We start from the raw sequence: 19,796 nt of genomic DNA on the forward strand, positions 1-19,796 counted from the left end.
GGCCGCGGACGGCGCGCCCCGCTCCCGCCAGAAGCGCCTGCTGTGGGTCACCAACGACGGGCGCCTCGCCCTGCCGCCCGGCACGGCGCTCACCATCACCCCCACCATCAGCATGCCCTTCGTGCGCTACCCGCCCGACGGCTTCCTCTCCAACATGTCCATCAGCTTGCCCTTCACGAGTAAGCGCCGCCCCTCGCACAGTGGGCCAGAAGACCGGTGGAGGCGGCCAAAACTCTAGACGCGTTTTGAGCTCCAGAGTCGCTGAATGGGACTCGAACCCAACGTGTGACCCCACCAATGGATTGCTCTCCGAACGAGGAATCCATTGGTGGGGTCACACGTTCGGTTCGAGGCCTGTTTAGCGACTCTGGAGCTCAAAACGCGTCTAGAGTTTTGGCCGCCTCCACCGGTCTTCTGGCCCACTGTGGCTCGCACTTACAGAGGGAAAGAGTCAAACGGGCCACCACGACTGAGCCATTCTTGTACACGCCAGCCGGCACGAGATTTTCGGGCTGTGTTAACGTGGCGCATTGGTTCTTTTCCAGTCGTGTTCGACAAGCTGGGCCTGACGGACAACGAGAACCCCTACGGCGTGCTGCCGGCCATCCTGGGGCGGTCGCTGTCCCGGACGGCGGGGGAGGCGGTGGCGGACTACATCGGGGAGCTGCTGTCGCACCGGAGGAGGACGAGGGAGGCGGGCACGCCGCTGCCCATCCCGACGCGGCCCTCCGGCGTCAACCTGCACGGCGGCGAAAGGTGCGGGTTCGAGTCCCCACTCCGGGGCACAGTGGGCCAGAAGACCGGTGAAGGCGGCCAAAACTCTAGACGCGTTCTGAGCTCCAGAGTCGCTAAATGGGCCTCGAACCGAACGTGTGACCCCACCAATGGATTGCTCTCCGAACGAGGAATCCATTGGTGGGGTCACACGTTCGATTCGAGTCCTGCTTAGCGACTCTGGAGCTCAAAACGCGTGTAGAGTTTTGGCCGCCTCCGCCGGTCTTCTGGCCCACTGTGCGGGGTTTGGTTTTGGTTCGACTGCTGACGCTGCCGTGTCCGCAGGGCGCTGCTGTACACCATCGTCGAGGACCTGCTGGACAACTTCGGCATGGACGGCAAGGCGTGCCTGCTCAGGGCCATCTGCGAGGTCCACGGCCGCTCCGCCGAGTCCATGCGCAGCCTGGGCGTCATCGGGGAGATGCTCCAGCTGTTCCTCACGTACGTCAAACGCCAAAACGACCCATTTCTTCGACAAAACAAAGACCCCTTTGAAAAACGCAGCCGATTGATGCCGATTTTGCGATGCTCCTTGTAGGGCGAGCAAGTCGCCGTACTCGGGCCAGATCTCCGAGTACGTCGAGGCGGAGCGGGCGGGCGCGGGGGACGGCGAGTGCTGGCCCTACTTCCGGGACTGCCCCAAGTCTATCTTCCTGCCGCCGAGGAAGAGCATGTATGCCCCACCGTAAGTACTACTGCAACCGCGCGGATTTGTCGTTCCGACGCTGCGGACGGATTCCCGGGTCTCTCTCGCACCTGCGCGGGACGCCCCATGAGTGCGACAGCGCGACGAAAACGACTCTCGGAATCAGTCTGCTATATGGCTTTATGGGTCAGCCGGCGAGCCGAGGCGCGCGTCGGGTTGCCTAGCCTGCACTCGGTGGGCGGGGGCGCCGCTCGGACAGCTCGGAGCAGCGCGTCAGTGGGCAGCGTGGCACAGTGGGCCAGAAGACCGGTGGAGGCGGCCAAAACTCGAAATGCGTTTTGAGCTCCAGAGTCGCTAAATGGGACTCGAACCGAACATGTGACCCCACCAATAGATTGCTCTCCGAAAGAGGAATCCATTGGTGGGGTCACACGTTCGATTCGAGTCCCATTTAGCGACTCAGGAGCTCAAAACGCGTCTAGAGTTTTGGCCGCCTCCACCGGTCTTCTGGCCCACTGTGCGTGGAAGAGGGAAGGCACCTGACGGGGCCGTTTGTGTGTTGCAGGGACGACCCCGCCGCCACCCCCTCGGCCGAAGAGCGGACCCAGCCGGGCGCGGAGGCCACGGAGGCCCTGCTGCACGGGAACGTCGTCATGTGATCGACGCTCTGCTCCGCTCCGCGGGACGGGCCTCGCGCCTCGCACCGCCCCCGCGGACCCCTCCGGGACGCGCCTAGTCCCTAGTCCACGGACGATAGTCTAGTCAGCAGTCTGCACTAGAGAGCCTTTCTAGTGCCCCCCCCCCCTTTTTCCAGTCGCGAAGGTCAAGACGAGTCGCGGTCCAGCCCCAACCGCCCCTCCGTACTTCCCTGAAAGACATCCGACGACCCCCTGGCCTCTGGCAAGGCCTCTGGCCACCGACCCGCCCCCGACTGCTTTTTCTCTGTAGCGTAGTTGTTGTGAACGCAGCGCGTCACCCCAGGCGAGACCATTAGGCTAGATCGAGCGTCATCGTCATTGTCATTGCGAGGTTCTGTTTGCAGCCACAGCCATGATAGCCATGCGGTGCTGCGAGGAACAGTCAGGCTGCAATCGGCCTCTTTCTCCAGCATCCCTCTTAGCTTTATCTCCCGCTCCGGCGGCCAATCATGTTGTATATTTTCTTAGGTAAACTATTTATGTAATTTTTAAAAAAGATCAGTTTGTGTGGAAGGCATATTTTTTAAGCAATAAAAATACGACTGATGTGACACTTGTTTTACTTTTTTTAAATGCCTCTTAACTGGTAAAGCAAAGATGTGCTGGCACAATGTCGTAGACAATTTACAGATTTTTTTTTTAAATTAAAAGATAATCTATTGAGGAACAAAACTGGAATGATAAAGGATTGGAAAATTATCAAATTGATACAAATTAACATAGCACTGGACTATTAGGGGGCAAATTTCTCACTCTCAATTCTACCAATTGTGATACATTCAGCCAACAAAATGTAAATACAGAACACAATCCTTGCTTAGTTGACTGCACTAAGCAAAAGTTTCCATGAAGCATATGTGAGGCAAAATGGGGTTGAATGAACTAAATGAAATGAACTTTATGACTAGAAATACAAAATGTACAAATTTTAAGAGATAAAATTGTCATTTCAAGCTGAATAGATGCTGATTGGCAAGTCTATAAATTTAATTGTCCAATATGGAGTCATACATCTTTCAAAATTTTACTAGAGATGAAAGTTAGACCATATGGGTCATATCACAATGCAGGCAAGCCCCTTAGTGGTTCCAGCGTCTCAGCAACATTCGGTAATAACGCATAACAGTTGGACTGTTGGATATCCCAACAGCACTTAAAAGTAGCACATAGCCCAACATAAGGGTGAGAAGTTTGTGTTTACTGAACCAGCCCATCATTGAATCATCAGCATTTTTTCGGCTGTTGACAGAATAGAACAAGAAAATTAGTCCATTGAATTATGTGAAGTAAAGACTTCTAAACAAAATCTGCCTTACCAGGTCATAGGGTGAGGATTTCTTCCATCAACCATTAAATACCTAATTTTTACTAAGTCACTGTTTTTAACCAAAATATATTTTTGTGGCACAGGTCCAAATTGACTATCTTCTGCGGCTTTGCTTGTGACTGCATCTGAGAAGGGACAGCAAGATCAGTCAGGTGATACCTAACAAAGTACAGTGCATCAGTGAAATTTAATTCAATGAGAGCAGCATACCTTGTTTTTCATAGATGACATCAGGATGTTCAACTATTTCACAGAGGACCATACAACTTAATCCACTGCCAATGAGAGAACCACCCCAGCCACTGCCACTTTGACTGTAGAGGAGGGCTGTATTATAGTCGCTAGCAAGGTAAGAGCCAGTACCATAAATATCACGCTGAATCAAAAGAGATATGGGATAAGTTAAATTAATTATTTTTTTAATGGAAAGAGAAATAGCTTTGTCAACTAAAAATAGGTTTAACTCTTACTTTGGACAAGGTAGAAAGAAGACCGTGGCATAGGATGGAATAGAAGTTCTCTAATCGGGATCCATGGTATCCCCAAAATGTTTTATGGCCTTTGGACAGTTCAAGAAATCTTTTGTTTTTTTCATTAGTGCTTTTGTGGTCGACAGCAAAAATAAAATGAGGTCTTGTGACTTTCCCTCCTGGCGCTTTTGAAATAACCTCATCAATCTGTAAATATTAAGCATATTAAATATATTCAAGATGCTAGTAGATAAATGTAAATTTGACACAACTATACATACCTCTTCTTTGGACAAGGTCCTGAATCCAGGATCATCTTGAATGATGAGAGCCCAATAAAGTAATTCAATAAGGGATTCCCGATTCCTTGAATCCACTGTCGGATTCTCCAGAAGAGAGAGTAAGGTGGGAAAGGCTACCATCTGAGTCATGACGTCTCGCTGCAACAAAAACCAGCCATCACACTGCCGACAAACACCACCACACAAGGAAGCACAAAAGACGAGAGAGTAAACATATACGTACAAGTCTATCAATTTCTTTGACATCGCCACAGACAAAGTGTGGGGGGAACGGCCTCAGAATTGTATCGTACTTGTAGCTCTGGGCGGCAGCCACAAACAGGCTCCATCGAACGTCAGCCGCGTGCATGTCGCTGCGAATGCATTTGCAGAGTGCCTGTCTCTTCTCTTGCAGCGACACTGTGGGAAGCGAGTCCCCGTCCATGGTGGCCTCGGTGCAGTGTCACTCCACTGTGTCGGCGGCCGAGTGGCAGTCAGTCGGCATACAGAGTTGCGGGTTATGGGCGGCACCAACTTTCACGCGCAAGCACCCACTGTTCAGCGACAGAGTAGACCGCCAGGACAGCATTCAGAATCGCAGTCAGTCAATCATTTTTGGGACGTTCCATGGGATCGGAAAACGCAGAACGGGGGTTTGTTGACAAGTTACTTGTGATGTTTCGTTTCGGGCTGTCGGCGCAGACTTGTCCGAAAGTAGTCCTAGAAACGCCACCCTGAACAAAAACAAGAGATTTTTGTTTTGTTTTTGTGATTTGAGAGTTTAGTTGTGATTTCTTTTAAAAACTACAGACGGGAGCTCGCCCAGCCTCGTTTACCACATAAATTTCCAACCGGAGCAAATAAATACAAGGCAACTCCGAGGGCGAAGCTGGGCGCAGCTCTAGCAGACAAAAGGGAAGGCGAAGCAGACAGTTTTCTGGAGCTGAGCGGAGGTTAGGCTTCGCTACTACAAACGGCTGCTCGAGCTAATCACAGCATGTCAGTTGCTTCAATGGTCGAGCGCGGCCTCAGATAGAGACCTTCTAATTTTAATCGGCTGTCGATCAGCCGTAATGCCTTTCTATACCCTACACTGTTTCCGAAAACACGCACTACTTGCTGCGGCGGCGCTATCCGCCGGTGCCCGGATGCGGGAAGGCACTAGAAACAAAAGACGACCGCCAATTGTAGTCGACCTGGGGGCAGTCCAGTTAGCCAGCGCAGGGCGAGTCCCGTAGCCAAACAGGCCCTCATGCGGCCGTGTGCCGTGTGCGCGGCTCCCCCGGGCCGTGTGTTGTCGTCAAGAAGATCTCAGCTGGCCCTCGCCGAAACAGCCCCATCCTTTTCGTCCTTGCACCCAAATATCCGAAAAGAAAGAGCCCCTCATCAATGGAAATGGTTTGGGGAACGCACTGGTCGCGTGAAATCGACATGCGAAACCCCGGTGATGCTCTCTAGCTCACTATACGGTCTAAACTAGGTTATATATTCGTCACGGACTGTCGTTTTTAAGTTGACGTTTTCTCGTCTGTTCCTTTCGAGAGGCCTAGCTCTGGTCGGTGACTTTTCTAGTGTGCCCTCCCGAAAGTCCAAGCGAGTTCTGCCCTCTTAGCGTATAAATTCTGGGCTTAAATCTCAAAGTGCTCGAAGTGCGACCCGTCCAGCCTGCGAGAATGCTGTGTATTTGTAAATCGTCTATTGTCATCATTCATGCGTCAAAGATTATGAATGATCGGGGAGCATATCACCGTGGTCCAACGTATTCTTACAGTATTCTGAAGTACTAGAAGATAATGGCTGTTCTCAGATAGCAGTGATATAACCTAAGTGTAGCAGACGGCTTCCCCCTCCTCTTTCTGTAACCCCCTCCCCCTTCTCCTCCCTCCCCTCCCCCCTCCCCGTGTGTTTCTCTCTCTTTCCCTGGCCTCATGATTCAAAAGACCATGGATGTAAACAGTGCGGCGAGGGCTTTCAAGCCAGTAGCATCTAGCTGGTCTCTAGTCATGGCTCGTGTTCCACATGTCGATGTTTATGTGGAGCAGGCCACGCTCTATGATGGAGCGGCAGAAGTTATTGCTTCTATCAGGCCAAGCTGGAAGCTGAGTGAAGTAAAGTACAAGGTGAGGCGCTCTTCAATTTTTCAGAAATCAACGTTTGAATTTATCATAGGGTTTGCAATTCTTTTACCAAATTTTATTTACTATAGTCAACAGCAAATTATTTTATTTTGTTCTAATATCAAATTTTATTTTGATTTATTATCCAAACAAAAGAGAGACTTCCCTGTAAGAGGGGCGTATACCTATCCCTCTTGACTATTATTATCTCAGAATAAAAGAATTGTTGGTTCTGACATCTCTCTTCTCACAGATGGCTTAAAAATGTGTGAAAGTTGTAATATGATAAGAACATTGACTTTCTTGGGTGTTGCTGACTGATAATCTCACAGAAGCATTGCCCCATGACATGGGCTATCAGTGGGTTCGCTGGCACGGTTACTGGCCCTTTCTCACATCAAGTCCTGTTATTCTTTATTCTTGCATGTTTTTTTTCTCAATCGCCCAGCCTCAGTTCGGGAAGTTATCTCTGCAGCCAATCTTTTGCCTTGTCAGCAAGACTGGCAGTTTCTGTTGTTTTAGTTTAAGTAATAAATGTGCGAAGATGAGCCTAGCTCCAAGACGCGCGCACAGTGGAGGTCGAGCATTGAACTGGCCGATGCGAGGGAAGTCCAGATCCGCGACGGGTTGCCTCGCACGCCCCTGGGGAAGTCCATGGGGATGTTGCCCGCTCCACTTAGTTTGATCGCCGTGTAGATGTGGCAGAGAGCCAACTAAAACCAGTGCTCCCTCCCTCTCCGTCTCTCCAAATCTGTCTCTCTTTCTAAGAAGAAAAACTGATTTCCTGTTGTTATCAGTCGGCTACCTTTGCTCTGCGCTGCAGCGCGCTGCCCGTCAAAGTCCCAGCTGTCAAGAGTCCTTGGCCCGGTGGTGGCAGTGGGTCTGGGACACTGGGACAGGACAGATGGCTTGCGGAAGCGATTAAAGAGGGAGTGAGAGGGAGACACTCGCTGGGAACGGTCGCCTCGTCTCCTGGGGTTTTACAGTGCACCGTAGTGTACAGTGCGGTCGGCTCTCCTTGTTTTCGTTTTCCATTCTAGTGACACGATTCCACCGTGTCCGTGGCTTCGGCTGCTTCGGCTTGCAGTGGCGTGTCGGACAGGTCGCGCGCCACCTGTTGTCCTTGGCGTTCCCGCCTGCTCCTGCCTCTGCCTCCCGCGGCTCGGCGTGGCGTGGCATAACGTGACGTGACGTTTGTCGGAACGTGCCTGACGTGTGTCAAATGGCGACAGAAAAAAGGAGGGGCGGGGGTCCTCCAAATCTCTTCCAAACGAGGGGCATCCGGGGGGTCCTAGATCATGCAGCAATTTAATAATGCGATCATTGGTCTCCCCCTCACACCTACATTTTTGATTTGACCCGAATACTCGACCCTCGAGGACAGGATGGCCTGCTCGCGTCGTTCTTGACGGCCTTTCGAATCGTGTCACACCCGCCTCTGTGGTAAACAGGACGCCCAAATGTTTCAATAAATTTTTGTTTTTATTTCTTTCCAGCTCTTTACGGATGGCATCACAAACAAGCTGGTGCACTGCTCGGTGCCAGACGACGTGCTGCTCATTCGGATCTACGGCCACAACACGGACCTCCTCATCGACAGGCAGGCAGAGGTACATAAAAAAAAAAATTAAAAAAAAACACCAGAGGAAATTATTCTTTTTTTTATCACCAATGATTCCTATTTTGGTTTTCACTGACAATGTAGGTGCGCAACATCAAGTTGCTGCAGCGCGCAGGATTCGCGCCCCAGCTGTACGCCACGTTCAACAACGGCCTGGCGTACGAGTTCGCCCCGGGGTGCACCCTGGACGCCGCCCTGGTCCGCGACCCCGTAGTGTACCCGCTGGTGGCGCGCCGCGTGGCCCAGCTCCACGCGCAGAACGTCGACGACCTGCTGCAGGACCCGGGGCAGCAGCAGCCCCGACCCATCCTGTGGGACATCATGAACAAGTACATCACCCTGCTCAAGGGTGCCTTTACGGACCCGGACAAAAAAGCCAGGTCTGTGCATACGGCCCTAGTATCTAGTTTTCTTTTTTGCTGTTTTATGTCTTTTTCATAATTTCTCTCTGTTCTAATTTGCAGGTTTGAGAAAAAATTTGGTGGGGTGCAATGCCTTCAAACGGAGATGGAAGATTTACAACAACACCTGTCAAACCTAGGCAGTCCAGTTGTCATGTGTCACAATGATTTGCTGCTGGCAAACGTCATACTGGACCCAAGTCGTGACAAAGTTACATTCATCGACTATGAGTATGCTGGGCTGAATTACCAGGCATTTGATATTGGTAATCACTTTGCTGAATTTGCAGGTATGTAGTTGTTGTGCTGTTGAAGAACAGAAATGGATTTTTCTATGACTGTTGTTTCTTTATAATTTTGAAAACTGTATTCTTTTCTTGTTGATAGGAGTTGCCACAGTTGACTACTCTTTGTATCCTGACAAAGAACTCCAATTCAAGTGGCTAGATATTTATTTGAGGGAATTTAATAGGCTTAAGGCAGGATCTGAAACGCCAAAAGATGTTCTTCCAAAAGATGTTGAAGACCTGTATGTTCAAGTTAACAAATTTTCCTTAGCAGCTCATTTAATGTGGGCCTTATGGGCTATAGTGCAGTCAGAGCATTCATCAATTGAGTTCAATTTCTTTGAGTGAGTGATTTCCTTTTGATGCTTTCTGTTGATTTCAACTATTGCGTTAATTTTATTTTATATCATAAATACTTATGTTTTAATTTCCCTTCATACAATTTGTCCCAGGTATGCATCAATACGATTGGAGGAGTACTTTAGCAAGAAGAGCTTGTTCCTTTCTCTTCAAACAAGCAGTTGATGCCTGAGATGGTGTCTGTGGCCAGTCAATTTTAAGGGCGCTGTACACCATAAAATTGAAAATCTCTTCTGTTTTCCTCAACAGCTGGGCATTTTTCGCTGAAGCAATTTGTTTATCAAAATTCCAGTTTGTATTACCTGCCCACAATTTTTAGTATGTTTCTGTTATCTTTCTTTTAGTCAAAACAAACTTGCATTCCTATTTAGTATAGTATTCTTATTCTTGTAAGGGTAACCAGAGTAACTTTTATAAACAGAAAAAAATGTGAAGGCATTCCAAAGAGTCTCTTAATGTTCTTTTATACAAAGTTTTTCTTGTTATACAAGTCTTATCAGTGAACTAAAACCATCTGAATGTGTCAAGTTCACTTCAATGACTTTTCTTTGATTGCATTTTTTTATGCATCTTTATATTACATTCCAAAAAAAGCTTTACTCTATTACTTGGCAATCAATTTTGTGACTGACTGAAATGTAATGGCAGTGCATGGCAGTGGAGCAGTGCTCTCTAAAACATTTAAAAAATGTATGTTTTTGTGTTGTTGATGTGTTGCCAATTTTTAACCATACAATTTTACCCAAAATGACTTGTGTGTTCTGCCATTTGCTTCCATATATTTTGTTCTCCATTTTACTATATGTTTCACTTGGCAGTGGCACATTAATCAGTACCAGTCAACCATTAAAACGATTCTTAAGGTGTCGTTGAGTTAAATCTATGATTTAGTTTCACAACACCAACATGTTTTTCAGTAGAATCACTTGTGGGCATCGCAGTTAATTTAGATATAAAATGGTCATTCTAGAAGTGATTCTTTGTGTTCTGGGTATTCCTCAATTTACTTTTAACCATCTCAAAACATGAAAAGTTCCCTCGTCCTTCTCTTTCTCTCTCTTCCCCTTCCATATATTTGTGCATCTTTATCTGCTCCCTCCCATTCCTCAAACATCTATTGATGTTAGCATTAATTTATTCATGGAGAGTCATGTATTGTGAATTCAAAATTTGCACTGTTGCTGCCAGTTGGTGTGTATGGACTAACTCATTCTTATTCCTTGATGTGCAGTGAAATGACAAGAGTAGCTTTGTAATGTGAATCTCTTTATGACGTCAAACTCATATCATTTTTATAATCGACTTTTACTGAAATTTTGTAGATTTATGTAAATGTTTTATGTGGCCAAAAACATTTACTCATTATGTTTTATTTTATTCTACAAAACACCTGCTGAAATTATGTGAAGCACAGCATTCACCTCGTAGATAAGCAAAACTGTAGAGATGCCTATTTCCAAGTTAGCTTGGTGTCAAAGTGTCAACTTATAGTGTGCAGAGCATACTAGAACCAGTGAAGAAAAACCTCTGTGATAAATTTTCATACTTCATTACCTTGGTGCAAGTTTGATTTTCTTTGACTTAGTCATGTATTTGCCTCACAAAATAGTCTACTGTATTTTTAGGTTGAGTAGCTATGAGTATTATCAAAGAAATATAGAATGAAATCTGAAATAAAAATGTTGATCTTTCAATGGTCTCTTTGTACTCCGATTCAAACAGAGATGGAAATTCGCTCCAGGTGTTTTTGAAAAGACCGCGGTCCTCTGCGTTCCGCCACAAGCTATTCTACCAACTCTGCAATTTAAAATACAGCTTTTCTTCCTTCTCCTTTCAAAAGTTTGAAACAAAGACATATTCCTGATTTGCTGTGCTATATACCAACAGTACTATTAAATATTAAGAATCTGTCCACGGCAATCATTTTCCAGTAAAAGTGCAACAAGAACTACTATGGGTACTTGGTATAACTTTGACGTGTTGGTATCCGTGGCTGTTGTCTGCTGGGCTTCGGGTGTCTTCTGCTAGGCCGGTTTGCCGGTTCGAAGCTATTTTGAACAGTGATTGAGTGCTTTTTATGGCGCTTGATGACTTAGCTTCGAGTTCTGGAATCGGTCTTGTACTGACAGTCAGCTATGGCAGTATTGGGCAAGCTAATGGTTGCGGGGCTGGGAGGCCTGGGTGGTCTTACAGGGGTTCTGTACGCCTCCACAGTGTTGTCAGACACTAAAACAGTCGTCCAGGCGTCTCAGAAGATATCTAACTTGAAAAATAAGCGTTTCGAAACCGACTACAATGGTTCATACGAGCCTGCTATCACAAAGTGGGATTTCAACTGGGACAGGTGATTGGAATGCTTCTAGACTCACTGTTGTAAACAAACTAGATGTTTGATGTGTTTGTTGCGTTTGCATGCGAACTGGCTGTTTTCTTCAGGAGAGACCCATCTTCCATGGTTTCCCCATCAAAAGGGGGTGAAGATGATATTCGGCACAAAAGAGATTTGACAATTGTTGAACCGAAGGCTGTGCGGCACCTTCTTTTGATTCGGCATGGACAGTACAACATTGATGGCAATACAGACAAAGAAATGGTCCTCACTAAAAAAGGTAGATATATCTTACTGCTTCGTTTGTTTTCTCTGTGAAACCTTGATTTTGAGCTTGTGACATTGAATTTTTATTTCGTTGTAGGTGTTGAGCAAGCAAAACTGACGGGCAAGAGGCTTGTAACATTGAATTTTCCTTACACTAAAATGATGAGGTCTACAATGACAAGGGCACAACAGACAGCTGACCACATTCTTAGTCAGATGAAGCCTGGTGCATTTCCAATCAGTGATGACAAAATGTTGGAAGAGGGGGCACCATATCCTCCTGAGCCCTCTGTTTATGGTTACGACCCATTAGACTATGTAAGAGTCCTTCATTTTATTCTTCTATTTTTCCTTTTGTGAGCTACTCTTATTTTATTCTAGCATTTAAATTTTCATTAATTTTTTTTAGGAATTCTTTCAAGATGGTTCTCGTATTGAAGCTGCTTTCAGGAATCATGTTTACCGTGCAGACTTTAGACAGCTTCAAGACTCCTATGACATAATTGTGTGTCATGGAAATGTTATCCGTTACTTTGTCTGCAGGTGAAGTAAAATTATGCATGTAATCTTACCAAGTGGCAAAGCAGAATGAAACCTAGTTAACTGTGCGTTTCTGTCTGCAGGGCGCTCCAGCTGCCACCTGAGGCATGGTTGCGTATGGATCTTCGCCATGGCAGTATTACATGGCTATCGGTTTGGCCAAACGGATTAGTAAGTCTTAGATGTTTAGGTGACAGCGGTCACTTTCCTCCAGATCTCCTTACATAGGTCGCAATTCGTGAGGTTTGCATTGCTCAAAATGGTGTGTAAGTTGAAAGAAAGAAAATGTGTCCTTCTCTTCATTACTATGTTTGTCATGATCCCGGGACTTTACGGGTGACTTTAAAAGACTGTTAATAAATCTGCTGATGAACTACTACTCTGTTTTACGCGTACGTGTTGAATAATTGGCCCTTTTCCCGAAGCGTGCGGACACCCCGCCTGAGTGCGAAAGTGGCTGCGCGACGAAAACGACTCTCTGAATCAATCTCATGGGCGCCCCGGGCGGCCCCCTGATGGAGCTAGGGAGAATTGGGGATTTTCGTTATCCTTAGGAATTCCTTAGGGACATTGTCTTGGCTGTGATCAGGATTGTCCTATTTTGTTTCAAAGTAGATTTCCTAGGGATAATCCCCGGATATCCCTAGGGATAATCCCCGGATGTCCCCAGGGACAATCCGTAAAAATGCATGGGGATCAAAGGAGGACACGAACCGTCCAGCACCGTTGTCAGTCCTGCACCATCTTCTGATTGAATCTCACGATTAGTTCAACAAGCAAGTGCCAGGTGGGTACTGGCGACTCCACCTCAAAAATTCAACTGCAGACCTGACGAACCTCGGAGATGTCCTATGGGACTTCTAAACTCGATGGAGCAGCCCACCTTTACCCTATGTGAACAGCAATCGTAGCGACACGCGAGAGGGAAATTAAATTGGTCTTTTAGGGCCGATAATGCGATATATTCGAGCAACAGAAAATTTACCACGTCTCGCTCACATTGTTCTTTTAGTATGTGCCAAGTTTGGACTTAAAGTTCTACTGCCCTTGACCATAGGAGCACTTTGATGGCAAGACTGAACATAGGCGACACTAACGCCATCTACTGGGAAGTCTGACACTAGGGATACTTCCAGGGAGAATCCCTAAGGATAATCTATCCCTAGGGATAATCTCTAGGGATAATCCCCCTGGGGATTATCCTAGATTATCCCTAGGGATTCTCCCTGGAAGCATCCCGTAAGGACGTTAAAGGATAGCAAGGATATCCTACGGACCAACACGGACAATGCCTACTTCTCCCTTGCTCCATCAGGTTATCTTTTATGATTCTCCATCGAAATCCCGCCCTTAAGGATTTTCATAAATCCTTAAAGATTTGTCCGCAGGGACAAAAAAAAAGGTCCTCGAGTTTCCATTAGGACAACTTTCTTAGTTCTCCTCTGGGGAGTCTTCTCAATATCCTTTAGGAGTTTAAAACATTTATCCCCTAGGATTTCTCCATATGGAATAAAATGGATCGTCGATAGAATTATCCCTAGGTCGAATTTGAAGACTCCCTAATGAAAAGGACTCCCAACTGACTTTTCCTCAGGATTCCTTTTGGTATTAATCCTAAAAGACCGTAATGGACTGAGCAAGGATCGGTAATTTCTCGATTCCTAGGGACATCCCCAGGGACGAATGTCAGAGTAGATGTGAAATGGGCGTAGGATTCATTGTACAGTGGTCGGGGCGCTACCTTTTTGATTTCAAACTAGCAAACATCGAAAAACACACTCGGGGATTTTCTAAGGACAGCTAGGATTCCGTAAGGACCGTTTCGGACTATCCCCATTTCTCCCCTGCTCCATCAGGCATCGATTCCTCGTTCGGAGAGCAATCCATTGGTGGGGTCACACGTTCGGTTCGAGTCCCATTTAGTGACTCTGGAGCTCAAAACGCGTCCGGGGTTTTGGCCGCCTCCACCGGCTTCTGGCCCACTGTGGGCCGCCTTCGTCGCTCTGTCTCTCTCGCACCTATACGGGACGCCCCACGAGTGCGAGAGAGACAGAGCGACGAAGGCGGTCCTCGGAATCAGTCGACTGGGCTTTGTCGCGCTGTCTCTCTCGCACTAACCTAACCAGGACGGCCCGTGAGAGAGACAGCGCGACGAGAGCACCGGTCGGGGCGGGGACTTCCCTCTCGCCGCGTGGAGTCTGGAGGCGCTTGCGCGTGCTTGCGGTGTTGCAGCTGCCCGCCGGGGTACGTCCTGCTCCCGCTGGAGGCCAAGCACGACGTGGCGGCGCTGGAGACGTGGGCGGGCCGCGTCTGGCTCGGCGCCCTGGACCTCATCAGGAGCGTCATCGTCCGGAACCCAGGGCTGTCGTGGGGCGCGTTCCCCGAGGACAAGACTGAAGGTACTTGTGTGGTTAACGACTCGATTTCTTTTTGGTGCCGTGCGAGCTGTTTTTCTTGATTTCAAATCGCCTGCGGCTGTCCAGGATACCCCGCAGCGCACATCCTGGGCGAAGGGGGGTTCCTCCGCATCCTGTACACGTCCGACGACCACCGTCGCAAGGGGCTGGGCGGGCTGGTGACGCGCGCCGCCTGCAGGGCCCTGGCGGAGCGCGGCAAGGACCTCCACGCCAACATCGTGTTTCCCAACCCCGCCTCCGAGGCCACCTTCAGGAAGCTCGGCTTCAAGCGGATCTGCGAGTGCACCTTCGTCGTCTACAACCCCTCGCGGCCCGACCACCCACCGGCAGACGCGCCCGTTGTAAAGTTTTAGAGAGTTTGCGAAATGCCCCACTTGACTGACCTCATTAATTTCAGATTAGAGTAAAAACTATTAGTTTTCTCGTTTTTAAATATTTAAAAAATGTCATTGGAAATCTGGTGGTTACAACACCGCCCGACCCAAACCCCTCTCTGGTCCGTCCATGCCAACCTGTCGAAAAAAAGAGAAAATTTATTTTTAAAAATGCATTCTACCTACCAAAAACTTTCGTGATTTATTGTCCATGAGGCTATATGTCCGAGCATGAATCACGTAACGGACTTGCTTCCGTCGCAATGACGAGGCCAGCCAGATTTGGCAGGGAAAACAACACGTGGCTATCTCCTCGTTTCGCGTGCACAGCACGCATATCAGACATGAGCCAGAAGTCAGAAACTAGACTTGCGCGCGCGGCACTGCTCTATCAGTGCTTGAGGGGCCTTATCCAACCATCGCCAGTCCGTGATCAGGCTTTCTGGCCGCTCGCAACCCGTTCCCTCACTATCTTATCTGAGGCGAGGCTGCCAGATCTGGGCCTCGAGTGGTCGGTCTATTCTTGAAGCATCGCGTCACGGTGCACTGGTGCACTCTTCCCCGGGCGAATCCGCGACAGCGCGCGGGGTTTAACGGATCACCGGTCTATCCTCGAGTATCCGGTCGGAACCGCTTCGAGTCCGACAGCTTAACTAGCTTAACCGCCTGACGCCTGCGATGAGGAGGCTAGGCAACCCGTCGCACTTCTCCGTCTCGCTAGGAAGCGGATGCCTACCCTCCAGGCGCGAGACCACTTCTGCCAACTCTACGCGAACGCACTGCCAACCGACGCACTTCCTAGATAGAGAAATTAAACAGAGGCTCGCTAATCCGAAATGTGTGGTGCGGGACTAGGCTTGTTGCTAGATTTGACTCCGTGCCAGCGTTCGCGTTCGCACAGTACAAACTCAATTTGAGAGGGGAGGGGGAGGGGAGGGGGAGGGGAGGGGCGGAAGGCGTTCGAACCATCAAACAACAAACACGCAATGGCGGGCACTGATCAAAAAATCCACGATGCGAATGAAACGGAGCCTCCTGTCAAGAAACACAAAGTAGGCGGTGACGCCGAGCCGCAGGCGAACGGCGACGACCTGACGGATTTGTCCGCTTTTCGCGCGGACCGCATCCTGAGTTGTGACAGCCGGAACAAAACAATCGTCGCTGTCGGGTCGTTTGGAGCCGCCGACCCCGGCCAGCGTGCTCTCGTCATCTTGGAGAAGAAGCCCTTCGACGCGGACGGCTTCGACAAGTTGTGCACTGTGGAAAGTTCCCTCAAGAAGGTTTTCCGCAACGATGTCTATGGCAACTATGACTGCTTCATCGAACGCGAGCTGAACGGTGAGACACCCGGCTTGAGGAAGTGAGGTTAAGGGCCCCATTTTCCGCGCTCCTCTATCTGTTCTTAAACTAATTCTGCTATTTTATTTGTTTCTGATTGCATTCATGACAGCTGTGAAGGCTACGGTCATTCACCCGGCATCTGACAAGCATATTCAAAAGTACGAAACTCAGTTGATTCACATAGTCGAAGAAACACCTGAAGTGTACAAATCTGTAACGCTTCCTTATTTGGAGAACGAACAGCTCAACCTGCAGGTGTGTATGGATTGGATAATTTGAGCTCAGGACCATGACCTGTTGACTTAATTAGGCTCATTGCTTTCTTTCAGTGGGTTTACAACATTTTGGAACACAAATCTGAGGTTGAACGAATTGTCTTTGAAGATGAGGATCCCTCTGTTGGATTCGTTCTCCTACCAGACCTCAAGTGGGACGGAAAAGATTTAAAAAGTCTCTATCTTTTGGCGATTGTACGTCAAACGGGCATCAAGTCGCTTAGAGATCTCACCGCAGACCATTTGCCTCTTCTTCAGAATATTTTGACAAAGTGCACTGTATGTACAGTATGCCTATTCATCTTAGTCTTTTTTTAACCTTTACAAGATAAGTTATGACACCTAAAAATCAATTATATTTTTTCAGAACATCATAAATGAGCGTTATGGCTTGCCTACATCCAGGATTCGAGCTTTCTTTCACTACCAACCAACATTTTATCATCTCCACATCCATTTCACCTATTTGCAATATGATGCTCCAGGTTTGTTGCACAATATCTTATCTTATCCTATGTTTTACTCTTGTGTAGATACAGTTCACAATTTTAATTATTTTGACTATTTTTGTCTAAGGAATCCACACGGAGCGGGCTCACTTGCTGACCTCAGTAATCAACAATATTCAGTTGGTTCCAAATTATTATCAAACCATTACGTTACCTTTCACTGTCAGGCAGTCTGACAAGCTTTTCACAGTTTTGAACAAGAAAGGTGATAAAATGTTACAATTTATTATTAAAGGGATCATTTTATTCAAATTTTTGTTAGTTTGTTACTACAGTGGTGTTTTATTTTTTTCCAGGTATTCTTGCTTAAATGGATTTGAATGCCTGTGTCCTGATAGAAGTCCGGCCTCTTGTCCAATCTTGCTGTGTATTTCTATCAGTACCATTTCCTCAAGCATGTGTCAGGCTAGTGGTGCATCCCGATGAGTTAACTGTTACTTGGCTGCTCGGTTCTCAAAAATTACAGAGCCACACAATATCTCTTCCGCAAAATGTTCCTATCAAGTTTGAACCTTGTCAATTGTCTTCGCTTCTCCAGGAAGAGAAGCATGTGTCATTTCGAGTTCAAACATCTCCCAGGGACCTAACAGGATCATTTTCTGTGCAACTATTGGAGTGTGAGAAGGGTGTGTCTCAGTTTGTTGAAAGTGCACCAAACATTCCTTCGTCTGAACCCTGCTCCATTCAATGTTTGTGTTGTGGTCAAAGCATTGTGTCAGAAGAAACCATTACTTTTGAGAGGGTCCTTCCCCTTCCCTCTTGCTCTTACGACGCAAGTGACTTTTTCTGCCACAGCCATGGAGACTCGAGTATTAATATAAACCCTAGAAAATTAGATTGTTTTTACTCGACAAGTGGTTTTCATATCCATCCATCTCATGTTGAATGCAAAGAAGACACTATCCGTTGCAGATGCTGCCTAGCGTGGATAGGTTCAAAGAGTGATGCGAGAGTCTGTCTATGGCATTCAACTGTGAATGTGACACCTGTCTCTGTCACTAGATCTCAAGTTACCAAGATAAACCCAGCTCTGGAGTTTATTTTTATTGTTGATAAAACTATTAGACAATGTCCTAGTGTATTATGTCGTTTAATGCTTTATGTAAAAGTTAGCAGTGTTGTCTCTCACTATCTTCTGATTCATGTTATGGACCGTCAGTTGACCCTTCTTACTGTTTTGAACAATAAATCTGCAGAGGTTGCATCACACAAAGCAATCAAAGTTTCATTTCACTTAGAAAAAGAATCGAATATGTTAGTTTCTTCTTGGCAAAATGATTCACTTGTGAGCTGCATTGAGGTTTCCCTTCCTGTGTTTGTACAAGGGCTGAAACTTCTTTCAAAAACTTCACAATATATTCCTTCTTCTTACAGGAAAGCTCAGGATGAGTTTTTATTTGCATATTTGAGCCCTGATTTTATTGATTGACTACCAATGTTTCTGGACAACTAATTTGTGAACTCCAGGATGAAGCCTAGCATTATTAAAGAATGATCCCTCATGTTCTTTGGAAGTTCCCTCTTTTATTTCCCCCACCAACGCAACCCGCACGTTGAAATGACGCGCCACTCAATCCTACCAACCCCAAATGGCCTTGTGTCGTTGAGTTGGCAATGCTGATTGGGGTGAATAGTCAAAATTATTTGCACGTGTCGGCGTGCGTGTAAACAGACTTCAAAAACACTGACAACACGTCAATAATTTTGGTTTCCGTATTTCTAGAGTCTTAAGGAAGCGCCATTATGACTTTCCTTAAAACATGGGAAGAATTTGAACGGGCGGCGGAACGTCTTTATTTGCAAGACCCTATGAAGGTATATTGAAAACATATGTACATTCTCGTGGACGCCTTAACCCTCAAATTGATTTAGTTATTTTTCGCGATTGCTCTCTAAGTTTTAATTAATCGAGGTTCCTAGAGCAACGAAAATTCATAAGTTAACAAATCTCGTATAGCAACTTGTGAATGTTATTTATAAGCCCTCTACTTGGCTCAGTTTCTAATGACGTATGTCACGACTACCTTTCATTTTATTAACATTAGCTTGTCAAAACGTTACATTTTGTATCTTTTCAAAAAATATATTCTGAAAATTCACTTTTCTTTTACAGAGTCGATTTACCATGAAGTATATTCATAGCAAGCAGGTCTTATGTTTAAAAATGACAGATAACAAAGTGGTATGTATTTTTATCACGTTTTTGTTAATTATTATTGTACTTTGTAGTCTCACATTGGTTTAATCGTTTTCATGTGTTTTCCGTATTTTCAGTGTTTGCAGTTTAAAACTGACCTATTACAAGACGCTAAAAAAGTAGAAAAGTTTACAAACAACCTTATGAGACATATGGCTTCATAAAACACGACTTTCTTTATTATATTATCACATCTTTGATGAATTGTGAAGCGTTCTGTTGCGTGGGGTATCTCATAAACACAAATTGAGAATGGAAACAAGGAAAAATTGCCTTTGTGTGTTTTGTAAATTTTCTATGTACTCCAGCGTTGAGACTGGTTGAATTTTGTATTTGAATGTTTGTTCCCAATATATTTCTGTATCATATCCATTAAAAGCTCTCATTGTTTATTTTCAACTGTGTGCCTCCTCTTTTAATCCAACCTTCCCAGCTCCTCTACTGCCAATCATACCCCCCAAAGTGCCAGGCCACAGATGCAGTGCAATGCAGCCCCCCAAGGTCTCCAAGGGGGCGTTGCGGCCTCGCAGCCACAGTTTGACCCGGAGGCCTCCGCCTGCGGTTG

The 19,796-nt window shown here is 46.7% G+C and overlaps 7 protein-coding genes across 9 annotated transcripts; 6 read left to right on the top strand and 1 right to left on the bottom strand.

The window, feature by feature from the left end:
- Positions 1 to 4: 4 nt before the first annotated feature.
- Positions 5 to 2,669, top strand: LOC117647310 (the record flags this gene model as incomplete). Its single annotated transcript, XM_034389017.1, has 5 exons — positions 5 to 179; positions 546 to 756; positions 1,060 to 1,215; positions 1,313 to 1,459; positions 1,986 to 2,669. Coding segments are annotated over 5 exons (783 nt in total), but the record flags the coding sequence as incomplete, so codon positions are not given.
- Positions 2,662 to 5,191, bottom strand: LOC117646965 (protein mono-ADP-ribosyltransferase PARP16). 2 transcript variants are annotated; one of them, XM_034388376.1, is made up of 7 exons: positions 5,033 to 5,191; positions 4,441 to 4,930; positions 4,197 to 4,355; positions 3,916 to 4,122; positions 3,656 to 3,821; positions 3,435 to 3,570; positions 2,662 to 3,357 (listed from the first exon to the last, which is right to left on the bottom strand). In XM_034388376.1, the coding sequence occupies exons 2-7, from the start codon at positions 4,639 to 4,641 to the stop codon at positions 3,198 to 3,200; spliced, it is 1,029 nt and encodes a 342-aa protein (XP_034244267.1). In that variant the 5' UTR covers positions 4,642 to 4,930; positions 5,033 to 5,191; the 3' UTR covers positions 2,662 to 3,197. The 2 variants fall into 2 exon arrangements, with proteins under 2 accessions (XP_034244267.1, XP_034244268.1); XM_034388377.1 differs by lacking the exon at positions 5,033 to 5,191 and having other exon boundaries at positions 4,441 to 4,941.
- A 218-nt stretch (positions 5,192 to 5,409) lies between these two features.
- LOC117646964 (ethanolamine kinase 1) lies at positions 5,410 to 10,676 on the top strand. 2 transcript variants are annotated; one of them, XM_034388375.1, is made up of 7 exons: positions 5,410 to 5,594; positions 6,239 to 6,316; positions 7,810 to 7,923; positions 8,019 to 8,314; positions 8,399 to 8,625; positions 8,723 to 8,966; positions 9,075 to 10,676. In XM_034388375.1, the coding sequence occupies exons 1-7, from the start codon at positions 5,586 to 5,588 to the stop codon at positions 9,145 to 9,147; spliced, it is 1,041 nt and encodes a 346-aa protein (XP_034244266.1). In that variant the 5' UTR covers positions 5,410 to 5,585; the 3' UTR covers positions 9,148 to 10,676. The 2 variants fall into 2 exon arrangements, with proteins under 2 accessions (XP_034244266.1, XP_034244265.1); XM_034388374.1 differs by having other exon boundaries at positions 5,411 to 6,316.
- Positions 10,677 to 10,959: 283 nt separating this feature from the next.
- LOC117646966 (serine/threonine-protein phosphatase PGAM5, mitochondrial-like) lies at positions 10,960 to 12,497 on the top strand. Its single transcript, XM_034388378.1, has 5 exons — positions 10,960 to 11,326; positions 11,419 to 11,591; positions 11,676 to 11,896; positions 11,988 to 12,121; positions 12,202 to 12,497. Exons 1-5 carry the CDS (start codon positions 11,118 to 11,120, stop codon positions 12,344 to 12,346), a joined length of 882 nt encoding a protein of 293 aa, XP_034244269.1. The 5' UTR covers positions 10,960 to 11,117; the 3' UTR covers positions 12,347 to 12,497.
- A 281-nt stretch (positions 12,498 to 12,778) lies between these two features.
- Positions 12,779 to 15,790, top strand: LOC117647311. The gene is made up of 3 exons (XM_034389018.1): positions 12,779 to 12,797; positions 14,245 to 14,517; positions 14,602 to 15,790. Exons 1-3 carry the CDS (start codon positions 12,779 to 12,781, stop codon positions 14,886 to 14,888), a joined length of 579 nt encoding a protein of 192 aa, XP_034244909.1. The 3' UTR covers positions 14,889 to 15,790.
- Positions 15,791 to 15,864: 74 nt separating this feature from the next.
- On the top strand, positions 15,865 to 18,541 carry LOC117647155 (m7GpppX diphosphatase). The gene is made up of 6 exons (XM_034388724.1): positions 15,865 to 16,247; positions 16,360 to 16,505; positions 16,580 to 16,804; positions 16,893 to 17,010; positions 17,102 to 17,239; positions 17,331 to 18,541. The coding sequence occupies exons 1-6, from the start codon at positions 15,896 to 15,898 to the stop codon at positions 17,342 to 17,344; spliced, it is 993 nt and encodes a 330-aa protein (XP_034244615.1). The 5' UTR covers positions 15,865 to 15,895; the 3' UTR covers positions 17,345 to 18,541.
- A 119-nt stretch (positions 18,542 to 18,660) lies between these two features.
- LOC117647156 (signal recognition particle 9 kDa protein) lies at positions 18,661 to 19,630 on the top strand. The gene is made up of 3 exons (XM_034388725.1): positions 18,661 to 18,849; positions 19,148 to 19,216; positions 19,309 to 19,630. Exons 1-3 carry the CDS (start codon positions 18,778 to 18,780, stop codon positions 19,393 to 19,395), a joined length of 228 nt encoding a protein of 75 aa, XP_034244616.1. The 5' UTR covers positions 18,661 to 18,777; the 3' UTR covers positions 19,396 to 19,630.
- The last annotated feature ends 166 nt before the right edge of the window (positions 19,631 to 19,796 follow it).

Source organism: Thrips palmi, unplaced genomic scaffold (genome assembly GCF_012932325.1).
Source record: "Thrips palmi isolate BJ-2018 unplaced genomic scaffold, TpBJ-2018v1 HiC_scaffold_2, whole genome shotgun sequence".
Lineage (NCBI taxonomy): Eukaryota > Metazoa > Arthropoda > Insecta > Thysanoptera > Thripidae > Thrips > Thrips palmi.